General features: G+C 50.5%; 1 protein-coding gene across 1 annotated transcript in view; it reads left to right on the top strand.

The window, feature by feature from the left end:
* SGPP2 (sphingosine-1-phosphate phosphatase 2) overlaps positions 1-19873 on the top strand; it is a 31235-nt gene that overhangs the window by 1898 nt on the left and 9464 nt on the right. Inside the window, exons 2-3 of the mRNA XM_083848996.1 lie at positions 10381-10539; positions 18220-18399. Coding sequence (XP_083705122.1) covers positions 10381-10539; positions 18220-18399 — 339 coding nt within the window. The remainder of the gene's footprint in view (positions 1-10380; positions 10540-18219; positions 18400-19873) is intronic.

Raw genomic sequence — 19873 nt, 5'->3', positions numbered from 1 at the left:
GTATAACCTGCAGCTGGTACGTTCTCTAAGTCAGCAAGGCCTCGTCGCTGCTCTCAGCAGCACGATGGCTAGCTGTGCTCCTGGGCTTCGTCCCTCAGCCCCATCCGCCCCGGGAGCTGCTGTGGGATAGTGAGGCAAGGAGTGACGTGCTTGGATGTGAAGTGTTTCTTAAACATTGGATCTGCTGCTTAGTCCGTGTTCCTTGTGTTCCCTGCCAGATCAGTTAGAAACTCCTTTTCTAAAAAAAACCAAAAACAACAACAACAAAAAAAAAACTTCAAGTGAAAACACTGATATCTGAGGATAATTCATGGTGTTGCTAATGCAGTGTGCTATTTATGCCCTGGCTCAGGCTTAGTATTGAACCCAAGGGCTTTAATTGACGGTACTGATGGGTTTTATTATTACAGAAGACAAGACAATAACTTCTTATAGTTACGCTGTCTCTAGCTGGTACTTCTTCTGCACTCCTTTCTACGATTAGTTTGATTTACAGGGAATCTACATCTGAAACTGGTTGTAAGGTATTTTTCCTGATTTTCTTTGTTGCTGTATGTTTTTGTATTTGTAAGTTGCACACAAACAAATACTAACTTTCCAAAGGATTTTTCAGTGTTTTAGTGAATAGCTAAAAAAATGTTTTGTATATTTGAAACGCAGAGCGCTGCTTATCTGTAGGCTCCTGATGGAAGCTCGCTCCTGAAGCTGATATCCTGAATTAAAGGCAACAGAGGGAGGAAAAAAAAAGGAAAAAAATCTTATTTCAAGTTTTCTGTAGATATTTACTCGTTTCTTCTCCCCATTTCCTTTTCCGAGATGCTTTATCATCTCTTGCAATCTATCTTTCTGACTGTGAACGAGTGCAGTTCATATTTACTCTGTAGTTATACCTTAACTGTCAGAACTGCTCCGGGCGGGTGTGATGTTTACAGGCTGCCTGATCGCAGTTACTGATTGCACGGCTCTGCCTTGCGCCGTGGCTGCGGAGACTGATGGCCGGGGCAGGGAGGCGAGGGTAAGGGCAATGGAAAAGGTGGATGAAAATGCGCATCCATCTTGGGGCACTGATGTCCTCGAAGTGTGGGTAATTGCTGGCAGCACACAGATGAAAGCCCTGCTTTTGCTGAAGTGGGGTGTCTGGCAGCTTGACGCAGACTTGTTCCAGAGCTTTGAGGTCTCTCCTCTGTAGAGTTCCCTTGCAATAGGTTTTGCATCTGGGATTTGTTTGAAGGTTCCCATGGAAGGCAGCCACTAAGGGATGTTTCAGTCTGTAAGTGCAAGAGGCTTTCGTGAGGTGATTGTGATGGCGCTTTGGGCGATGGCATACAGTCCCATCCAAGACGGGATGGCCGGATAGCTGCAGCGAAGCCCAGCACGTGCCATTTGTGACCGGCGCTCGGTGACCTGGCAGATCTTGCTGTGGAAGCGCCCGATGCTAATAAACGTTTGTGAAACTTCACTCGCTGATGGTAATAGGGATCGTGTGTAGCTGTACGGTGCTGTTAGGGCTGCTGCTGCTGGCATGGGGGTACGTGAGGGGCCGCGGTGGTGCTGGGACCGGGCGCTTCATGACTCAGCACAGCCTGAGTCATCCCTTTGGAGGCTGCTGGACCTCGTAATGAGGAGCTGTCAGGATCCTGGGATTAATTCCCCTGCTTGGAGGCAAGCCACTTGCTGCTTTATAATTCTGCTGAATGTCTCGGGCCATTACTTCGGCTATCAAGCAGAAGAGTAGGAGTTCATCTCTTGTCGTTTTTTTCCTCTGTATGTCTGGAGTCTGGGGCAGCTTCAGTGGGCAAGGGGCCAGAGGAAATCTCTTCTCCTGGAAAATTCCTTTGGACAGCCAGTTCTTAGGTTACCTCCCGTATGTGTTTTATAGGAAGCATTTACAGGTCATCTGGGCAGTGGAAGGGAACTATTGACTGCTATGGCCTTGCAGGCAAGTACATCTGAGGTCTTGAATGTGTGCGCAGTGTTGTCTAAAGCGTGAGAAACTACATCACAATTATTTTTTTAAGGAGACTATTCAAGTTCCTGCTTCATGGGGCTCCATATCAGTTCGATGTAGTTGGCACCTGTAACTTATTTTTTCCGAGGTAAACAACCATTGGTCTAGATATAGAGGTACACGAATGCTTTCATGCAGGGTTATGTTGCTAATTTATTACCATTTTAGTACTACATTAGTCAACGTGTATTACTAGATGAAAAAGAGGTTTAATCTGTCCTTTCGGAAGCAAGTGGCAGTGCAATGTATTGCTGCGGAGCTCCTGGAGTCTGGCAGCACAAGTGCCCGCGGAGCGATGCCGTCGCTCCAGCAGCCCGTGTCTGTCCCTTTTGCAGCTAGTTAGACCTGACAGGGGTATGGCTGTTTACTTAACAGCTTAACTGGGTGCGTTGCCCTCAGCGTTCCCTATCGATGATTCTGTGTGTGTGTGGAGAGCATGCAGGTGCCTCACTTTGCAGGAGAAGTCGATGTCGGGCACCGCAGCCATGCCACGGGAGAGCAAAGGCCAGGCTGCCCGCCACCCCGGGCACTACAGGAGGAGCCCCCGGGGGAGCAGAAGGGGCACATCCCTGTGGGGTCAGTGCTGGGGTGAGCAGCGAGCTGGCACGGAGAGAGGTGTTTGTTAAGCTCCGTCAGCACCCGCTGGTTCGTGCTGGGCGGCGCGGAGGTGTGGGAGCCGCTGGTGCCACCAAGCAGGCTCCAGTGGGTCGCTGCTGCTCTGCTTGTGCCTGTCGCCGTCAGAAAGAGCTGGCATCAGCACGGCTTGCGCTAATTGCAGCTAGAAACGAGGTTAGGAGTGAATGAGCTGCACACATCCTATCTACATCTCTCATCCCCAGGGCTGCTCAGGTGGCCTCGGAGCTGCCTCTGCAGCCCTGGCTGCTGTTCAAATGCCCTGTGCCTTGCTGGGGGTCTGTGTGGCTACCACCGTGGTTGCCCTAGTGAACCCAAGCCTTGCTCGGCACTGCCTTAGAAAACTGCGCTTTGACTTGACTCCTAGCCAGGGAAGTGGTCGCTTCTCCCTGCGCTGTTGATTGTAGCACATAAAAAAATTCAGAACTGTCTGAAAATGGCATGGTGTCACACTGCCCCTTGGTCCTCCAGGAGCCTTGCTGCTCCGTGCCTCTCGAAATAGACTTCTGCTGTGGAAACAGTCTTTGGCTGGGTCCGTCACGCTGCTGGGTAGGACTAAGGGGCTCATCTTGGGTTTCCAGGTGATGGTGTATTTCTAAAACTGAGTCTTCAGCCCAGAGCAAGCTTTTTGCTCTGAAACATGACAGCAGAGGCCCGGTTCCTGCAGTTGTCGAGCCGTGCTCTCGTGCTTCTGGTGGGTTTGGCTGCGGTCAGCTGGGAGCAACCAGGAGCCAGGCGTGCTGGGGAAGCAGCGCTGTGGGGCTTCCCCTCCTTCCCGGCCCCTTCTCCAGCTCGGGAGCAGCCCGGGTGTCTGGCAGCCGTGGCAGTGCCGGGACGGCTCTGACTCAGGCGCCTTGGCAGGGAGTCGAGCAGGAGGCGGTGGTGCCGGCGTGCGGGCAGGTGGGCGCCTGGTGCTGGCGTTCTGCATCCAGAGATGCTGCTGCTGGTACTCAGCCTGCAGAGGTACGAAATGCCGTGGAGTTTTGGAGGAATTTCTTGATCTGTTTTGAGGCTGGAATCCTTGTCCTCTTGAGCAGTCGGTAATTTGCCTTCTTGGGTTCTTAGCTCATGTTTTAACTCTCTCCGCAGGTACTGCTGCAGCTATCTAACCCCTGAAACATCTTCCTCTGCCACTTTGAGGCGTAGGCTCCGTGGTGTACCTCATGAAATTGCAGTGTAATTCTGGAGAATTAAAGTGCAATTACACAAACCTGTTCTCCCACTGTAAATCAGGGAGGAAGGGCAGCCTTTTCCTTCTGTCCTTCCCTCTCCTACTTCTCTTGTGCCCTGTTCCTTCCTTTTTTTTGCGCAAGCCAGTCCTCCTGGAGTAAGGAAGATGCTGAAGCTCTTGGGAAGCTCTCCCCCTGCCTCCATCAGGGCTCCTGGAGCAGCTTGCATCCAACCTACATGACCTCTGGTGGGGACAGCAGGGCTGGTGGCTTGCTGAGAGGATGGAGAAGCTGAGCTAAGCCTTTCCAGTGCTTGTGGATAAGCAGCTGCTACGCATAAGCAGTGCTGGTGGTGTGCACCTTCCTTGGCAGGAGGCTGCTGTTGCCGCCACTTGTCAGTGGTTAAAACCAGAAGCTGAAGAGCTGGAAGCCTGAGGAGTTTCTCGGGCAGCTAGAGTAGTCACGAGAGAGATACGTTCCCACAGAGCATGCAAGGAAGCGTGAGGGTGCTGCTGCCCTCTGTGTCGGGGAGGGAGGTGGCCGCTCAGCAGTCTGAACGCTGTGGTGGAGGGTGGACCTGTTTCAGGTGTCTCCTAGTGATGTTAGGAGAAAAGGAGTGCAATTGTGACACCAGGAGACCACTCTGTGGGGAAGATCAGATGAGTATTGTTATTAACAATATCTAGAAATCCAAAGTGTAGGAGCTGGTAGGAATCGGGGTATCGGGTCTCCAGGCTTCTGCTGAGGAAGGAATTTATGAAGTCAAATGGCTTGAGTTTTTTGGAGTGCCACAAGGAACCTCTTTTGACAGAAAGCAATGAGTACAGAGGCTCTTCAGAAGAGGTTTCATAGCCACAGGGGAGGAACCAGCTGGAAATGTGGGTGTGGGGGCTGCTGCTGGAGAAGTGAATTTAGGAGGAGCTGGAGGACGAGAACAGAAATCAAATAATCTCGTCAAGTTGAACGTACAGTGGAAAACTGACTTCTGTTCAATGCCTTTTGAACAAGGGGGTATCATAAATAACTACAGAATGGAGAACGACAAGCTCGGTAGTGCCTTTGTGGAGGCAATGGTTGGAGCAGGTCCCAGGCTGAGCGTGGCCCAGGGATGCAGTGCTGTTCTGAAAGCAGCCTGCAAGAGGAACGAAATGGTGCAGGGCTGTGCCTTCAGCATCGCTGTGTCATGTCTGGTCTGCTTAGAGTTACGGTGCCCACAGGCGTGCGAAGTGCCGTGTCTGGGAAATACCAAATACCTTCTGCAGGAAGCACCGGGTGGCTGTGCTGTGCCAGAGCAGGCTCCCTACGTCCTTCCTGCTCGCCTGTAACAAGCTTCTCCCTGTCAGCTTTCTGAGGAAGGAAACACTTTGTTCCTTGTCTGCGGTAGCTAAAATAATGGTGATAAGTTTAAATTTCAGTGAGAAAGCGTCAGGCTGGGTGGCAGGGAGAGCAAAGCGCTCTGAGATTGCCTGGAGCAAGCAGCGGAGCCTCCATCGCTGGTGTCGGTGAGGACAGGTTAGACCCTGCTGTCAGTGACGTGAGTGCAATCTGTCTGTCCTGGGTGGACAGACAGACAAGGCTTCTGTTAGTCTGTCTTGCAGGAAGCAATGGGGTGTCCTCCAGCTGGCTGCAGGTGCTGTCCTTCACGAGATATCTGCCTAGCTGGCAGCCACTGCCTTATGTCTCTGAAAATCTTCTGTTTTTTTCTTTTTAATTAAGAAAGCTTTCTTTTAGGAAGATGATTCTTTTTCCTTCGTTAATTCTTCCTATTAATTGCTAAGCAGGTCCTCTGTCAACTCTAGTCTCACTTTTTTCCATTTTATATTCAAACAACCCAGCAGATTGTTACATCTATTTGTGCCCTTTCAGTGAAGCAAGGAGGCCTAATTATGTTACTTCTAGAACAATGTACAGAAATATATAATTAAGCCTGCCTCCCAAGTACTAATCAGGGCAGAAGGGAAAAGAATCTGAAGATAAGAGAGCTGAGGTGTCTTCCCTGTGGACCTGTGCTGGCCATGCTGTTGATGACGTGCGTGCATCCATCCTTTGGGGATGAAGTGGGAATGCTGGATCAATATGCACTGATGGAAGTCGTGATGAGTGGTGCGAGAGACATCGGCTAGGGAACTGCTAAGGCACCTTGCTGAGAGCTTTGCATAATGGCTTTTTGTTTTTCGTTGGTGCTTGGGATGAATTAAGCTGCTGAAATGCTACCAGAAATCCCCCTAACTTTCAGACTGCTTGTTTGTCTGAGACCATTGAAAGCACCGTGGCTGGCTGGAAGCTCTCCCACTGTTACCTCTTGCGTCTGCATTAAATGATGATTCAAGGCTGTCCCTAATAGTTATGCCATCAGCAGATGCCACTATAAATACGTGCACGGCAGCTGCAAGCTGGGTGATGCCTGTCTGTGTACCAACCGACGGGGCAGACGAGCCGTTTCTGGGAACGGGCAGAACTTTGTTGCATTTAAAGAGGGTTTTCCCCTGCTTGGTTTTTCTCCATCCCATGGTCTCTCAGGTTTCAGTTAGCTGCAGGTCCCTCTCCAAGGACAAGGACACTGCACAAAGCTCTCGTGCCCTGGCTGCATCACATTCTGGAGGGGGGGAATCACAACCTAAGTAAAAGTACCTGAGCAGAGCAGGGAGCTGCATGCTCATGAATTTGGTTAGGTGAGATTTGTCAAGCTTTGGGGCTCCTTATGTACATTTCATAGGCTGTGCGCCACTGCTCTCCCCTCTCCTGTCTTTCCAACATCTCTGCAATTGTTTCCATGCTTCTGTTCCTCCTTGCCCTGTTTCTCACGTTACTGCTGGTGCTGTGTCCTCCAACCCATCCCTGAGAGGGGCTTGTGGTGCTGCAGCCATGCAGGGCCTCTTCCTGGGGACACGGCCCCCTTGTCCTGGCACCCTGTCCCACCTCGGAGCGGCGAGTGTCCGGGCTGGTGCTCCCGAGGGAGGCGAACGCGGGTGCGCGGTAGGTGTTGCTGGCTGCTCTCCCCTGCTTGGTGGCACCCAGCTGTGCGGATGGGTGGGAGGGCTGAAGTCTCTCATGCTGTGTTCTTCGCCTTCATTTCCAAAATCTGATCCCTAATGTTTTCTTGTGACTTGGTAGGTTGTCATATTAACTAGTTACAGCTAATAAACGTAAGCGACATAAAACCGACTGCTTACAGACAGTACTGCAGCACCAATGTTTCCCCCCAGATTTATGCTCTGTGCCGTACTGCATTGCAGGACCGAGCTGTCTGGTTTCTACTGTCTGCGTGTACAGCAGCACCTAGACGGGAATTTGGGGCTTTTTTCATGTGCCTTGTCTTCAGCAGCTTCTCTAAACTTTGTGACTTTTTATAGTGCAAAAAATCCCTCAAGTAAGAAGAATCACAATGCATTAAGTAGGGTCTCTGGGGGAGAAATTCCCAATCTTCTGCCAAGTTTCTGTTGCAAGTGAAGTAATGTAGCGACTTCAAGAACCTTAATTAATTGTGCTCGTCTCCTGAAAGATCCCAAGTAATCGAGAGCTGGTACCAAAACGTTGGTTGATGGTGTCTCTGGGCCAGGCTCTGAGCCTTAGGGCTGGTCCCTGGGAGATGGGGCAGAAAAGCCAGTGCCTGTTCAGCTCTTACACGAGAGATCCTACAGGACTTGGAAGGGGGGTGGTATCTTTGCACAGCTTCTTTCCTCTTGTGTGGGGTAAAAATACATTTAAAATACTTGTTACTAGCCGTTAGCTGCTGTTGCTCTACCTCAGCTATAGAAGCTCAGTGTCCCTGAAGTGCATACGTTGCCAAACACTGGGTTCCCGTTGTACTGTGGGCAGCGTGCTGGTGCCCCCAGGGTCCCTCGGGTGCTGGTGGTGGCTCGATGGGGTGGCTCGGGGCCGGCTGGGTGGCTGCATCCTGTGGGGACGGCCCCGGTGGGCACCTCCTGCCCACCACCAGCGTGTGGAGATGGGAAAGTCGGGCTGAGCTGTAATAGCTGCTCCTGTGCGAATATTTATTTCGGGCAGGTGCTTCGTTCAGGGAGACTTGCACACTCATGTGCATCGCTTATAGTTTGAGCAGCTGATTTTTTTTCCAAGTAGATGAGAAGGGTCATTTGTTTGAAATTATCCATCTCCCGTGTCTGGGAATGCTGCGGCTTATTATACTTTTCTTCTGAAATGTTCTTAAAATTCTGGCTTTCCCTACAGCCTTAATTACTGTCCATTAAAAGCTCTCTGCTTCTGACCGAGTAGTGACAGAGATGGATGGAGGGGCTGACTCACTGCGAGAGCTCGGAGGTTACAGGAGGCAGCGAGTCACGTCAGTACGTGAAGCAGAAACTCGTCTGCTAAAGCTCAGTCGTGTAAAAGTGCAGGCTGAAAAACTTCCGAGTGTTGGAGGATGCTAAACGTTCACACAAACTAATTGTGATGGCGTCTTCCTGCGCTGAGGTTAGAATGGGAATGAGAAGGGAACACGCTCTGTGAAATGCAGTGATAGTTGCTTTTGTCAGGAAAAAAGGGACGTGGGGAGTAAGTGTTAGCTGAGTGCCGGGCTTCGGCCCTGCTGCTGGAACCAGGCAGGGACCTCTTGTGGGCCGCTGTCCTAAGGCACGAGGAGCAGGTTGGTGGGCTTTCTGTAATTACGACCTTAGGATCATGATGATTGCGAACTTTAATTACCACACGCTCTCTGAAAGCAAGCGGAGCTATTCCGAGATCCCTTTCACGCCTATCCTCTGGCTGTTGCCGTCACCTGTCACAGTTGTGGGCTTTGTCTCGCGCCTCGTGTGTGAGCCTGTTTGGAACTGCTGGTGTGTTATTTAAAAAAAAAAAGTGTTTAAAAAAGTCAAACTAACAAGTGGGAGATGACTTGTGATGGAGAAGAAGAGAGAAAAAGAAAGGCTTATAAAAACCAGTGTGGAAGGATTTGGCCCTGCCTTCTGCCTCAAAGTATTTTTAGCTCCGATTTCTTTTAGAACCTGAATAATTATAAAATTGCTTTTTTTCCCCTACAAAACAGATTATTGTAATTAGAAAACTTTATCCCTCACCCCACGAGGTTTCAAGTAGAAAAGAATTACCGTGGGGACATGTCTGATCATCTCTTATCTAAAGCCCGTAATTCCTGGTACGCTGGAGACGGTCGCCTAATTGAGGAATTAACAGTGCTGGCAGAAAGCGTTCTTTTGGGACACACAGATATGACCAAAGATGGTTTAATGATCTCAGGCAGGGGCATCAGAGCTGCTAATTGCACCGGGGGTGTTTTCTCACTGGTGTGTGAGGCTCGAGACGTTTCGGCTGAGAGCTCCGTCGCTCAGCCAGCCATCGCACGCCGCTAGATTTCCTGAGAGCGGTGCCGGTAACTGATCCGTGACCTCCATTACTAATGCATGGGGGAACGCTCCTGCAACCCGAGCGCTTCAGAAGTGTTGACTCATCTTTTCTCTTTATTGATGCAAAAATCAATTTAATATACGTTTTTTTCTGCAATAGGTGAATGAATGTAGTCTTTTTCCATCCTGCTTTGGTGGTTTTTATGCAGTTTGCCTTGTCTCCATACTGAAGGCAGATTAAGGGACTCGAACGTCTAATTGCTCTTAAAATGAGTCACAATTGAATGTCTAGACTTCCTAGACAATTTTTATGCTTTCCCACTGTCACGTAGGATGAGGTTTTCTCTCTGGTAGATTAGGCTCACAGTCAACTCCAAGCATGATAGCTTTCCTCTGAGCTTTAGGAGTTCACGTCAAAGCTGTTTTACCTAGGGAGTCTCTGAAACCTTTGTGTTCCCTTCACAGCCCTCATCTGTAGGATGTTCTTTCAGCCCCTATTTACCCAGCCAAATCCCATGCATGTCTTTTTTCTTGGGAGGGGTGAAGAGAGTTTGGCTCTCTTGCCTCCCAAATCCTCTTCATACGCATCTTCCCCTTTTTTCCAGAAGCATACAGGTGTTTGCATACAACCTGGCTGCATGTTGCAGCTGCTGCAGCAGGGCTGTAGCAGGCTGCTTGGTGATGTCCCAGTCCCAGACATCATCATCAGCAAACCCTCGCGTCCTCCGTGCTACGCGCAGCTCCGTGCGGCTTCCCAGCTCCAGCGGGCTGCCTGCCACTTAGAAGAGAGAAAAGTAAAATTTCCGGGACTGTCGAAGTAAATTTGCCTGACATAATGAGGCACATTTTAAAAGACGTAGTCCAGTAATTCCAGTTTACTGTTTTCATCTCAAAACACACTTCCAGCCAAAGTGGTGGTGGCTCTTTTTAACTGCAGATGTAGAAACTTGGAAATAAAAGCATCAGTACCCTTTTATTAAATGTAGATAATTTCCCTGAAGCAAAGATTGATCTGATCTCTGGAAAACCTTTGTAGATGTGACTGTTACCCTTAATTAGTCCTAATGGATATCTGATCTCTGCAAAGTGTAATTGAGCTGTTACAATGGTCTTTGAGTACAAAAATTGAATTTTTTCTTGATGTTTGTTCTAACAAATGATTTAGTTTAAGGGTTGGGAACCATAGCAGTGAAATACCTTGGATGTTTGATATAGTTTTCTAACTCATTAAACATCCTGTTGTTTTCAGGGCTGTCCGCAGAAATATGTTGTGAAGAACTACTTCTACTACTACTTATTCAAGTTTTCAGCTGCTCTGGGTGAAGAGATCTTTTATATCACTTTCCTTCCATTTACCTACTGGAACATCGATCACTCTGTGTCTAGAAGGATGATAATCATTTGGTCTGTAAGTATTTAAAACACTTAAGCACGTACTTAATTCTGTTGCTGTAGCAAATGAGTATTTAAGAGTAAGAATAACCTTTCAAACGAACTAAACCTCTTCAAACAAACAAAAGAACCCAACACTACAACACTATTTATATGGTTCTCAGTGTCTTCAGCCTTGCTAGGGTGAACGTTTGAACATGGACCTGGCAGTATCTTTGACTACTGCTCCCCTCCTCGCTACCTGGGGTGTTACTTGCAGTGTTGTCCATCAGAAATACTGAAGCATTCTCAAATTAACAGGCTTCAGCATTGCTTCAGCCTTCCTAAATGCACTGTAGGGGATCCAGAGTAATGTGTTTCTATTCTGGCTCTGAAAACCAGGTGGATAAACAGGCACTTTATTCTGTACAGGAATGTCTGTTCTGTCACTACCATTGCCTGTCTTGATATTTATTACATCTTTGCCCAAATAAGATTTGTTTTAGACCAAAGAAGGGAGGTAGGAAGCATCTCTGGTAGATGATGGACCCTGGAGGTTTGTTTGTCAATCTACATTGATTTGAGAAATTGAAACTTGACAAAAACTTGGATGCGATACTTAGCTTTTTTCATTACAACAGTGCTTCTCCTTTACTTAGTCAATTCTGGTTAATAATATTCTGTCTTTTGTCCAAATAACATGATTAGAAATAATAAAAAACAATTTGAATTGGGTCATACACTTAAAATGCATCCAGTCTTGGATGGAAGGCATCAGTTCTCCTGTGCCAGTAACCCTAGTCAATAATTTTTTATAAAGAGAACAGGAAGAATAACTTGCAGATGAAATTCAGAAGTAGGTGGACGCTGTGTAATTAGAGCTGGGTTTTGGCCAGGAGTACACCTACTGCTTCTGGAAGTGTGCCACAGAATGATAATTGGTAGTCACTGCCTTCTGGTTTTGCATATTGCTCAAAAGTGACTCTTCCTAGCTGCTTGTGTGCCTCTGAAGACTTGCCTTGCCTTTACCTGGCAAGGAGGCTACCTGATTACTGGCCAGATCTAGCCTGGCTTAATTAGAGTACACAAACGTGTGATATTATGACTATTAACATTATTTCTCAGTTACCAAGGGAGTTGTGGGGTTTCATTTTTATACTGAAAAGGGCAAGCTGTTTTATATATACAGACTTCTGACAATCTGTAGCTTTAGAAACATTTTAATTATATTAAGGATGAAATGGTTCGAAGTATTATGTAGACTTGGCGTTAATGTTATGGCAAGCTCAGCTGGACGGCTTATTTGCTTTTGAGCAGGAATTGGTTCATGGTGCTAGAAGGGGTCTGGGTTGGTCCGAGACACCTCGCTAACACGTGCTACAGCGGGATCGGCTTAGCTGCAGGGGAGTGCCGAGGTGTTCAGTGTGACACATCTGTGCTTTTCAGCTTACTCAGAGCTTTTTGGCAATGGCACTGGAAAGGCACCTGCCTGTGGTGGAAGGGGTGCAGGTCTGCAGGCTATCTGCCCTACCGAGATCTGAACACTCTTCTCTTTCTGTGCGGATGGTGATGATGGGCTGCGACCAGCCGTAGAGGAAAATAAATGTAGCCCAGCAGTGTCTGACAACAGCTACTAGCAGAGCAGGGAAAGCAGCAGGGAAGAAAGCTGTCTGTGTTGAGGACAGGGCAGGTACGCTGAGGCTGGTGTCCGATGGCATGGAGCAGCTGGAGCATGGGGCTGGTACCGCACCGAGGGCTGAGCAGGAGGGAGTAGGGTTCCTCCTCGTGCTGCTGGGATGAAGAGACACCACCGGTGGTGTTCATCATCCCTGGCAGCGTTAATTGTGGTACTTCATCCCGTGGGTTTGGGAATTAAACTTGGGAGCTTCTGCTCCAAGCTGGAAATGATAGAATTGGGGTCCCAGGCTGAATCAGGGGGATTCTTCCCTTAAAAATTAGAAGTATTAATGCTGTTTGCAAGGCCTTCACGACATCTTATCTGCGATAGTTTCTGCAGAGCCAGTCACCCACATTTGAGAAGGATAAATTCCAGCTGGAGCAGGGCCAGGGATGGCTAGGGAACAGGCTATTTTCTGAGCAGAGACTGAAAGCTGAGATGAGCCCCTAACCAAATGAAGTCGGAGAGAGAAGGATGCTGCCTGGGAATGCCAGGGGAGGGAAGGAGCTGCTTAAAATAAAAACAGTCACAAGAGCAGATGTGTGCAAGATAGTCGTGAATAAGCTACATTGAAGCTGGAAGCTTTGAAACACAAGGGTCAGGTTCATAGCTGCAGGAGGGCAGGAAGAAGGATCGTGGAAAGTGCATTTCAGCAGCAGTTGAGGCTGCCCTTGGTGCCTTGGTTGTGTTCCCCAGTCCCAGGTCCTCAAAACCAGCTGTTCATGTCGGTTCAGTGGGGTGGTTCTGGGAAATACGGGCTGCGGTCACATCCAGGTGTTCTGGGAGCTTAAACCATGCATGATGCTTCCACGGTGCCCTTCGTCTGGGGATTCATAGCACGTCTGTGGGCTTTGCCTTTTTCTTCACGGGCAGACGAGTGAAATACCTGCCTGGTGTCTGAGAGCAAGGCGCGGGGCTGGTGCTGAAGGCATCCCGATGTCTGCGCTTCCCTCCCTCAGCCCTTTGAAGGGGACGCTCCTCAACCTGCACAAAGGTGGCTTTGATGCTTAGTGCTCCTGCTTCAGCCAGGAAGTCCGGAGGTGGAAAACAGCTTCAAATAAAACAGCTTCAAATAAAACAGCTCTCGGGCACGCTTTAAGCTCACCGCATCTCAGCTTAAAAGGTGAAAGCTCACTTGAGTATTATTTTTCTTTAGAGTGCATAAATGTAAAGTGTACCCACGCCTCTTTTAAGCCCATGGAACTTCAATTTGCACAATATAAATAACAACCAATTGTACAATATAAATAACTGCCCAGCGTGGACTTTGGGGCGGGCGTGGAGCCGCGGGTGTGCCGGGGCGATAAGCGAGCGGCCGGGTGCCTGCAGCCGTGGGCCTGAGGACACTGCAGCCTGCCGCCTCGCCTGGCTGTGCGGAGGAACAGCCCTCCAGAGGCTTTAACCCCTCGGAAGTGCTGGCTGCCCCCAGTTCAAAGCTCAGCGCTCCGACAGCGAGCAGGAATCTGCCCGCGTTCACCCTGCCACTGCTGTGGCTGTATGGCAGCTGGGTTCCTGGCTGCCGCTTTGAAAAGCTGCTTTGCAGCAAGCCTTGCTTTTGTTGGTGGTTCTGCCTCTGTTTTTGTGGCGTTTCTCCAAAACAAGCCCCTGACAGCTGGTCAGCACACCTGCCCCAAACACGAGCTCTCATGTTGTGCCGTGCGAGAAGCTGTCCGGCTGCTTCGGGCACGTCGGTCACTGCACCCTGAGAGGTGCCCAAGGGCAGCTCCAAGGGGTGGCCTTGTGTCCCTGCACTGGGGGTGCCGGGGCTCCCCAGCCTGCCCGTCCTCGCCGTGCGTGGCCCTCTCAGGGGGAGCACGGAGCTCCCCGAGGGGCACCTTGCTGCTGCAGCGCTCATCTGCCACCCTAGGCTGCGGCTGCTGAGCGCAGGGGCTGCGAGCGGCGCCGGCTGGGTGCTTGGCTCAGTGCCTCTGCCTTGAATCAAAGTCACGCCTGCCTTGACAGCCCTGGAAAGGAGCTGGCACTTCCAGGATGCAGTCTTTGCTTCTGCTTGGCTAATCTGCTGCAAATGCCGGTTTATTATTAGTGCATCCTTATTTTTTTTCCCCTCTCCACTGTGTTCCTGATGTGCTCTGTCACTCCTATCAGCATACAGTGAGTACGAGGGAAAACAAAAGCAACATCATTTTCAAGCTGTAAATTTCCTTCCTGGGAAGGTGACAAATACTTCTGCAGTCCATCCAGGGTTTCCAGAGCCAGATTATTGAGTTGCTATTTTAGAAACAAAACCGGTGGGTTCCGAGTCAGGCTGGCACGGCCTGGCACGGCACGTCTCGGGGAAGGAGCTGCCGATGCTCTTTGACCCCACATCTCTGGAATTTCATCCACTCCCTTTAGTAGACCGAGAGCACAGCCAGGAGAGCTGCAAAATGGTGAGTTTAAAACTCGTATTCTGGTTCACCCTTGGCAGACCAGATACAAGAGTGCGAAACGAAGAACCAGCCCGACTGCTCCTGCCAACCCTCCCGGGCGGGTGGGACGGCTGGGAGCCTCCCTGTGCTGAGGCCGGGGTGGAGGCCAGGGGCCTGGCACGGGAGGAGGACGTGCCCCGCTCCCCACCCACACCTTCTGCCAAAATGCCAGCGGTCGCCTTGGTTTCCCCGGCACGAAGGCTCAGGTGGGAATGTGTGCGTGGAGAGGGACCGCGTGTGACTCGGAGCAGGAAAGGCACAGGAAAAGGACCCAGAGGCCGTTGTGCTGCTATAGCAATGGCTAATTGCGTTCCTGGAGTAAAATGTAAGGCTGCTGACCCACAGCAGCGACAAAGCCTTGCCCTGTCCTCACCGGGGAAGGACTTTGCCTGGTGGGCAGCATGGCACGGGGACAGTCCTGTTTCTGTGTTGCTTCTGGTGCTGCAGGACAGCTCCTGGAGAGGGGGACAGCAAGGAAGTCTTTGCCCGAGTGTTTTGTTAATGCTTCTTGTCTCAGCCAGCTTCCTGTGTGTCCCTTCCTAGCTATCCGCAGTTAATTACATCCTATGCCATCCATCACGATTTTGACTTTGTTGCTTCAGTAATGGAAAAGTCTCCAGGTTCAGACAAACTTCCCCATGCAAAAGCAGAGGTAGTTTTTAATATGCAAATTAAAATTAATTATGCTGAAGATGCCTGCAAATGGTTTTCCACCAGCGCTGCAGAAAACCCCTCTGGTCTGTGGCTGGTGCTGGGTGAAACGCAGCTGGTACCAGAGCTGCACGCAGAGCAGCACCAGGAGCCACGGCGTGAGACACGAGGTGGACACAAATGTCAGGGATGTAAGGAAGAAGCAAACAGAACAGTAGAGCACAAAGAGATGACTTGCATCAAGGTTCCTTTTCTTGTCCTTGGCCTACAACAGATCAAATGATGCCTTTTAGGGTGTTTAGGTTTGGAAATGCATACCCGTGCTGGTGGTCAGGTGCTGTAGGGCGACGTGCTGCAGGGCCATGCCTTGACCTGCTGTTCCCTCTTTGTCCGCAGCCACCATAAACGTGCGGTTTGCCTCCTGTAGGGTAGGCTGGGAGCTGCAGCAAGGCCACCCAGTCCTCTGATCCTGGCTTTGCGACCGAAGTGATCCTGAGTTACTGAGGGTCTGAGGCTGGGGTAATTTCTACCCGTGTTAAATTTGTTCTGGGCCATCAAGGGTATCTGGTGTTGTGCAAACAAGTAATGCAAGTTAAGTCCTGTGGGGGAAGCTCAGCTCTGTGTTCATCTTTAGCCTGTGCTCACCTTTCCATCTCCCTTCTTCTTTCCAGTGCTCCAATGTTTATGATTTGAGGGTTTGTTACAGGGCCTTTCTCACCTGCTATGTTGGAAAAAGCTGCTGCAGGCTGCTTGCTTTCTTTCCTGGGGCTGCTGGAGAATAAATCCAAAATGACAGAGAAATAAGGCCAGGAACTAATGAAGTGTGGCGTAAGAGAACACACCGCTTAAACGAGATGGACTCTTACTGTCCTCAGAGGATGAGAGCCGCCTGGAGCACAGCTCAGATGCTCCTTGCAGTGAGCCACCACGCTGTGAGCCTGTGCTGGTGTGACACCTGCAAGGCCGTGGCTGCCCCGTTTTGTCCCCGCACCTTGTGGGGCACCGTGCTGCTCCTCACCATGTGGCGAGCACCCACTGCCCCAGTGGTCCTGTGCCCCTGCGCTCTGCCTCACGTCTGGGAGCTCCGTGCTGCAGCAGCCCACTGAAAGGCAGGTAAATAAAAGGGCAGCTTTTAGCAGTGGTGTGCTTGTTGGAGCAACCCGTCAGCTCGGCTGCTGGGATGTCCTACTGCACCCATGGGTGCTGCTTCTGCTCACCAGTGCAGGACATTGCACGTAAAGCCCTGTGCCCAGGGGAGCTGAAGGTGAGGGTCTGGCACTGCAGAGAGCAGCGCTCAGCCTGAGCATGCTGGGCTCCCCTTGCTGCCCTACAGAGGCTGTCTCACCTCTCCCTGCTGTACGTGGCTATACAATGCGTTTTTAAAAAATGTATAAGGGTCAGAAATTATCCTGGAATGAAAGGAAGAAATGTGTTGTGAGAACAGCTGGTATTTTTGCTTACCCGTACACCCTCCAGCAGCCAGCATGTTTGTGGCCATCAGAGGAGCCCGAGCACAGCCTTCATTTCCAAGGTGACTCACTTCCCTTTCGGTAATACCTTTGTGTATTAGGGCTAATAATACTTCTACAACTGGAAGTCGTTATTAGAGAGGACTGCTGATAAACTGGCTTGTCCGACCTTGCTCGGAGGTGGTATCGCACCTGGTAGCCTCAACACTCTTATCTTCTGCTGCAGAGTGACTTTGCTTTCAACCCTGGCATTTGGTTATCGCGCAGTGAGGAGCAGAGGCTGCAGCAGCAGGCACTTCTGCCGGGGCTGGCTGGGTGTCAGGGACTCCCCTTGGTGCGCCCTGTGCTGTAGGGAGGATGAAGGAATGTGGCACTCTGTTCTTTTTTCTGGGTCTGGTTTGTGAACCCTCAGTCCCAACATCCTGCTCTTAAGGTGAAAGTATTTTTTAAGTGGCTGATGGGAGAGATGGATGCAGCGCAGCTGGTGGCGAATGTGGCAGCGGATGGGCATGCTGCTAGCCACGTGCCAGAGCAGCACAGCCAAGGAAGGATGTTATTTTGAGAGCTCTCCTTTCCTACTGGAAGTGCAAGAAGCAGAACGGTGAGTTGTCTTGTGCAGCAGCTGAGCAGTAGCTTTCATGACAGGTGTCAATTACCCTGATTTGTGTCCTAAAAAAGAAGTTTTGAGTTGCAGAGCTTGTTTTGCACATATCTGGGTGTACTATCCAGGGAGGGGTGGGGATACAAGAAAGCAAATGCCTTCTTTTTTGTTCATGTCCTTGTTGTGCTGCCTCTTGCACCTGTTCCTAGCATTAGATCCCTTTGGGATCTCGCAGCACCTCACTCGTGCAGAGCTCAGCAGGTAGCTCACAGAGCCCTTGCTGAAGCCACCGGCACCCCGAGCAGGTGCTTTGTTATCAGGGACCGAGGCAGGAGAACTGGTCGGTTGTGCTGCTCGTTCAGTTTTCTCCCTGCTGCCTGCCCAGGGATGCCCGGGTGGCTGCGTGGGGTGTGTTGTGCGTGGGTGGAGCAGGAGCTGCCAGCAGCAGGACAGCCCTGGTGGCCCCGTGGAGCTGCTGTGATGCTGGGAGGGACTGGCTGGGGCGGGTGGTGGTTTGGGGTGGTGGCAGAAAAACGTCTCTGTGCCTCTGCTCTGCAGGACAGGGGTTAGAAGGGACGGGTTGGGAACTTACACTTGGCCAGTGTGGGACAGGGGCCAGCTCTCCTCCTCGCACTGTGCTACTGCGGTGACTTGTCAGTGAGACCTGCTTGTGGTCCCAGCTGTGATCGAGTTACAGTGCTGTGCAGGAAAACAGCTGCTGCCTTCGCTGACCAGGATAATGGAAAATCCTTTAATAATTCAGGGGATGAACTCTACTCTTGGGGCGGTGGATTTTGCAGCAGAAAAGCTCAGATAGCCATGGTTCTGGGATGGGCAGGGTGGGAATTCCCTGTGTGGGCTGACAGCCTGTGGCGGTTCCTCTCCCCAGATCGTGATGTACATAGGGCAGGTCTCCAAGGACATCCTGAAGTGGCCTCGTCCCCTCTCGCCACCTGTTGTGAAGCTGGAGATGCGGACGGATGCGGAGTATGGGATGCCTTCCACCCACGCCATGGCAGCTACTGCCATCTCCTTCTCCTTTCTCATTGCAACCATGAACCAGTACAAGGTAAGGGCTAAAAGAAAAAGTGTTAAAAAACAAAAAAACATAAACAGCAACAGAAAACAAGCCTACTAGTCTCCTTCCAGCAAACTGCAGAAACCTCCACAAATCCAAAGCTGTTGCCACTTCCAGAGGAGCTACGTTCATTTCCACTGCTGCACACTTCTCCCTGTTATCTGTAGCTGGCTGATAACGGATACAAGAATAATTTGGGTGGAAGTCTCCCTGCTTTAGCACAAACCCAGTTCATAGATGCACTGCGGTTTGGAGGTTGTCGCCTTCCCGGTGACACTGAGGGAACCACATGTCACCTATTTTTGTCTGATGCAAGGAGAAGCATCCTTGGAAATGCCCTGACTATCGCTTGTGTTAGGCTAATAGTGCATAACACAATTTAAAAGCCTGTTTTTTGCAGAAGTAGCATCAGTTTCACTGCACTGCTGCTGTAGGCTGCTTGGGGTGATCCTATAATTATTTTTCCCAAACCTTCAACCTTTCATCTTCCTGAAAGTTTTTTCCTGGAAAACCATTGCTCTGTGATAGTCATTTTAATGTCATGTTATGAATCCTAACAGGCATTTCCTGTATTTTAGCAATAATAACTTCCTGGCTGCATCATTTTTAAGCATGTTTCTCATTCTCCTCAAGCACATTTCAAAGACAAACCCCTATAATCAGTCAAGAGGACTCATGGCCTGGCCGGGAGATCCTCTCGGGTTCCTCAGAGGCCGTGCTGCCAGCCGTCTGCTCCCTGCTGGTTGTACTGCCATCCAGATGCAGATGTGGAGCTGCTTGCAGGGGCTGAGCCTCCTGGTATAAAAGCAGCACGTCTCCTCTGTTTGTCGGGGTGCTGTGATACAACCGTGCGGGGGTACCCGCTGTCAGGAGTCACTCCATCCCCCCTGCCTGTGGTACTTTGTGCTGGGTCTGCCAAAAAGACCTGGGCAGCAGTGCTTTCTCCTCCTTGATTGATAAGCTGAGAGTGGGGCACGCAGCTCTTCGCAGGCTGCCTTGTGCTTGTTGGAAACTGCCGTGAAACAAACAAAGCTGCTGTAAAATAATTAAATGGTTTAATTGCCTCCATTAAGAAGGAAAAATCTCCCTGTACGTTATAGCGCTGTCTTCCAGAGCTGCCCTCGTCGTCAGTTACTGGACTGGACCAGCTCCCAGGCTGCAGGGGGAGTGAAGTGGGCGTAAATACGCTGGGGGCTTGGAGGAGCGAGGAGGAAATAGTACTGCACGAACCGGGGGGGACACCTGCAGCGGGGCTGAGCTGTCTGCGCCGGGGCACGACCAAGGGAAGGCTCGGCAGGAGCTCGTGCGCCCGACGATGCTGCGGGAGCTTTTCTGCGCTGACCTACGGCCAGCCTGGTCAGGCGCCAGGCTCTGGGGAGGGGATGGAGGCTGGGTTACATTGGGTGAATGCATCTCACGTTATTTTTTTTATCCTCCAGAAAACTGCCCTTTAGAGAGTGAAACG

The sequence above is a fragment of the Anser anser genome (genome assembly GCF_964211835.1).
Source record: "Anser anser genome assembly, chromosome: 9".
NCBI classification, from domain to species: domain Eukaryota; kingdom Metazoa; phylum Chordata; class Aves; order Anseriformes; family Anatidae; genus Anser; species Anser anser.
Note: the sequence above shows the minus strand (reverse complement) of the source record. Positions and strands in the feature narration are given on the sequence as shown.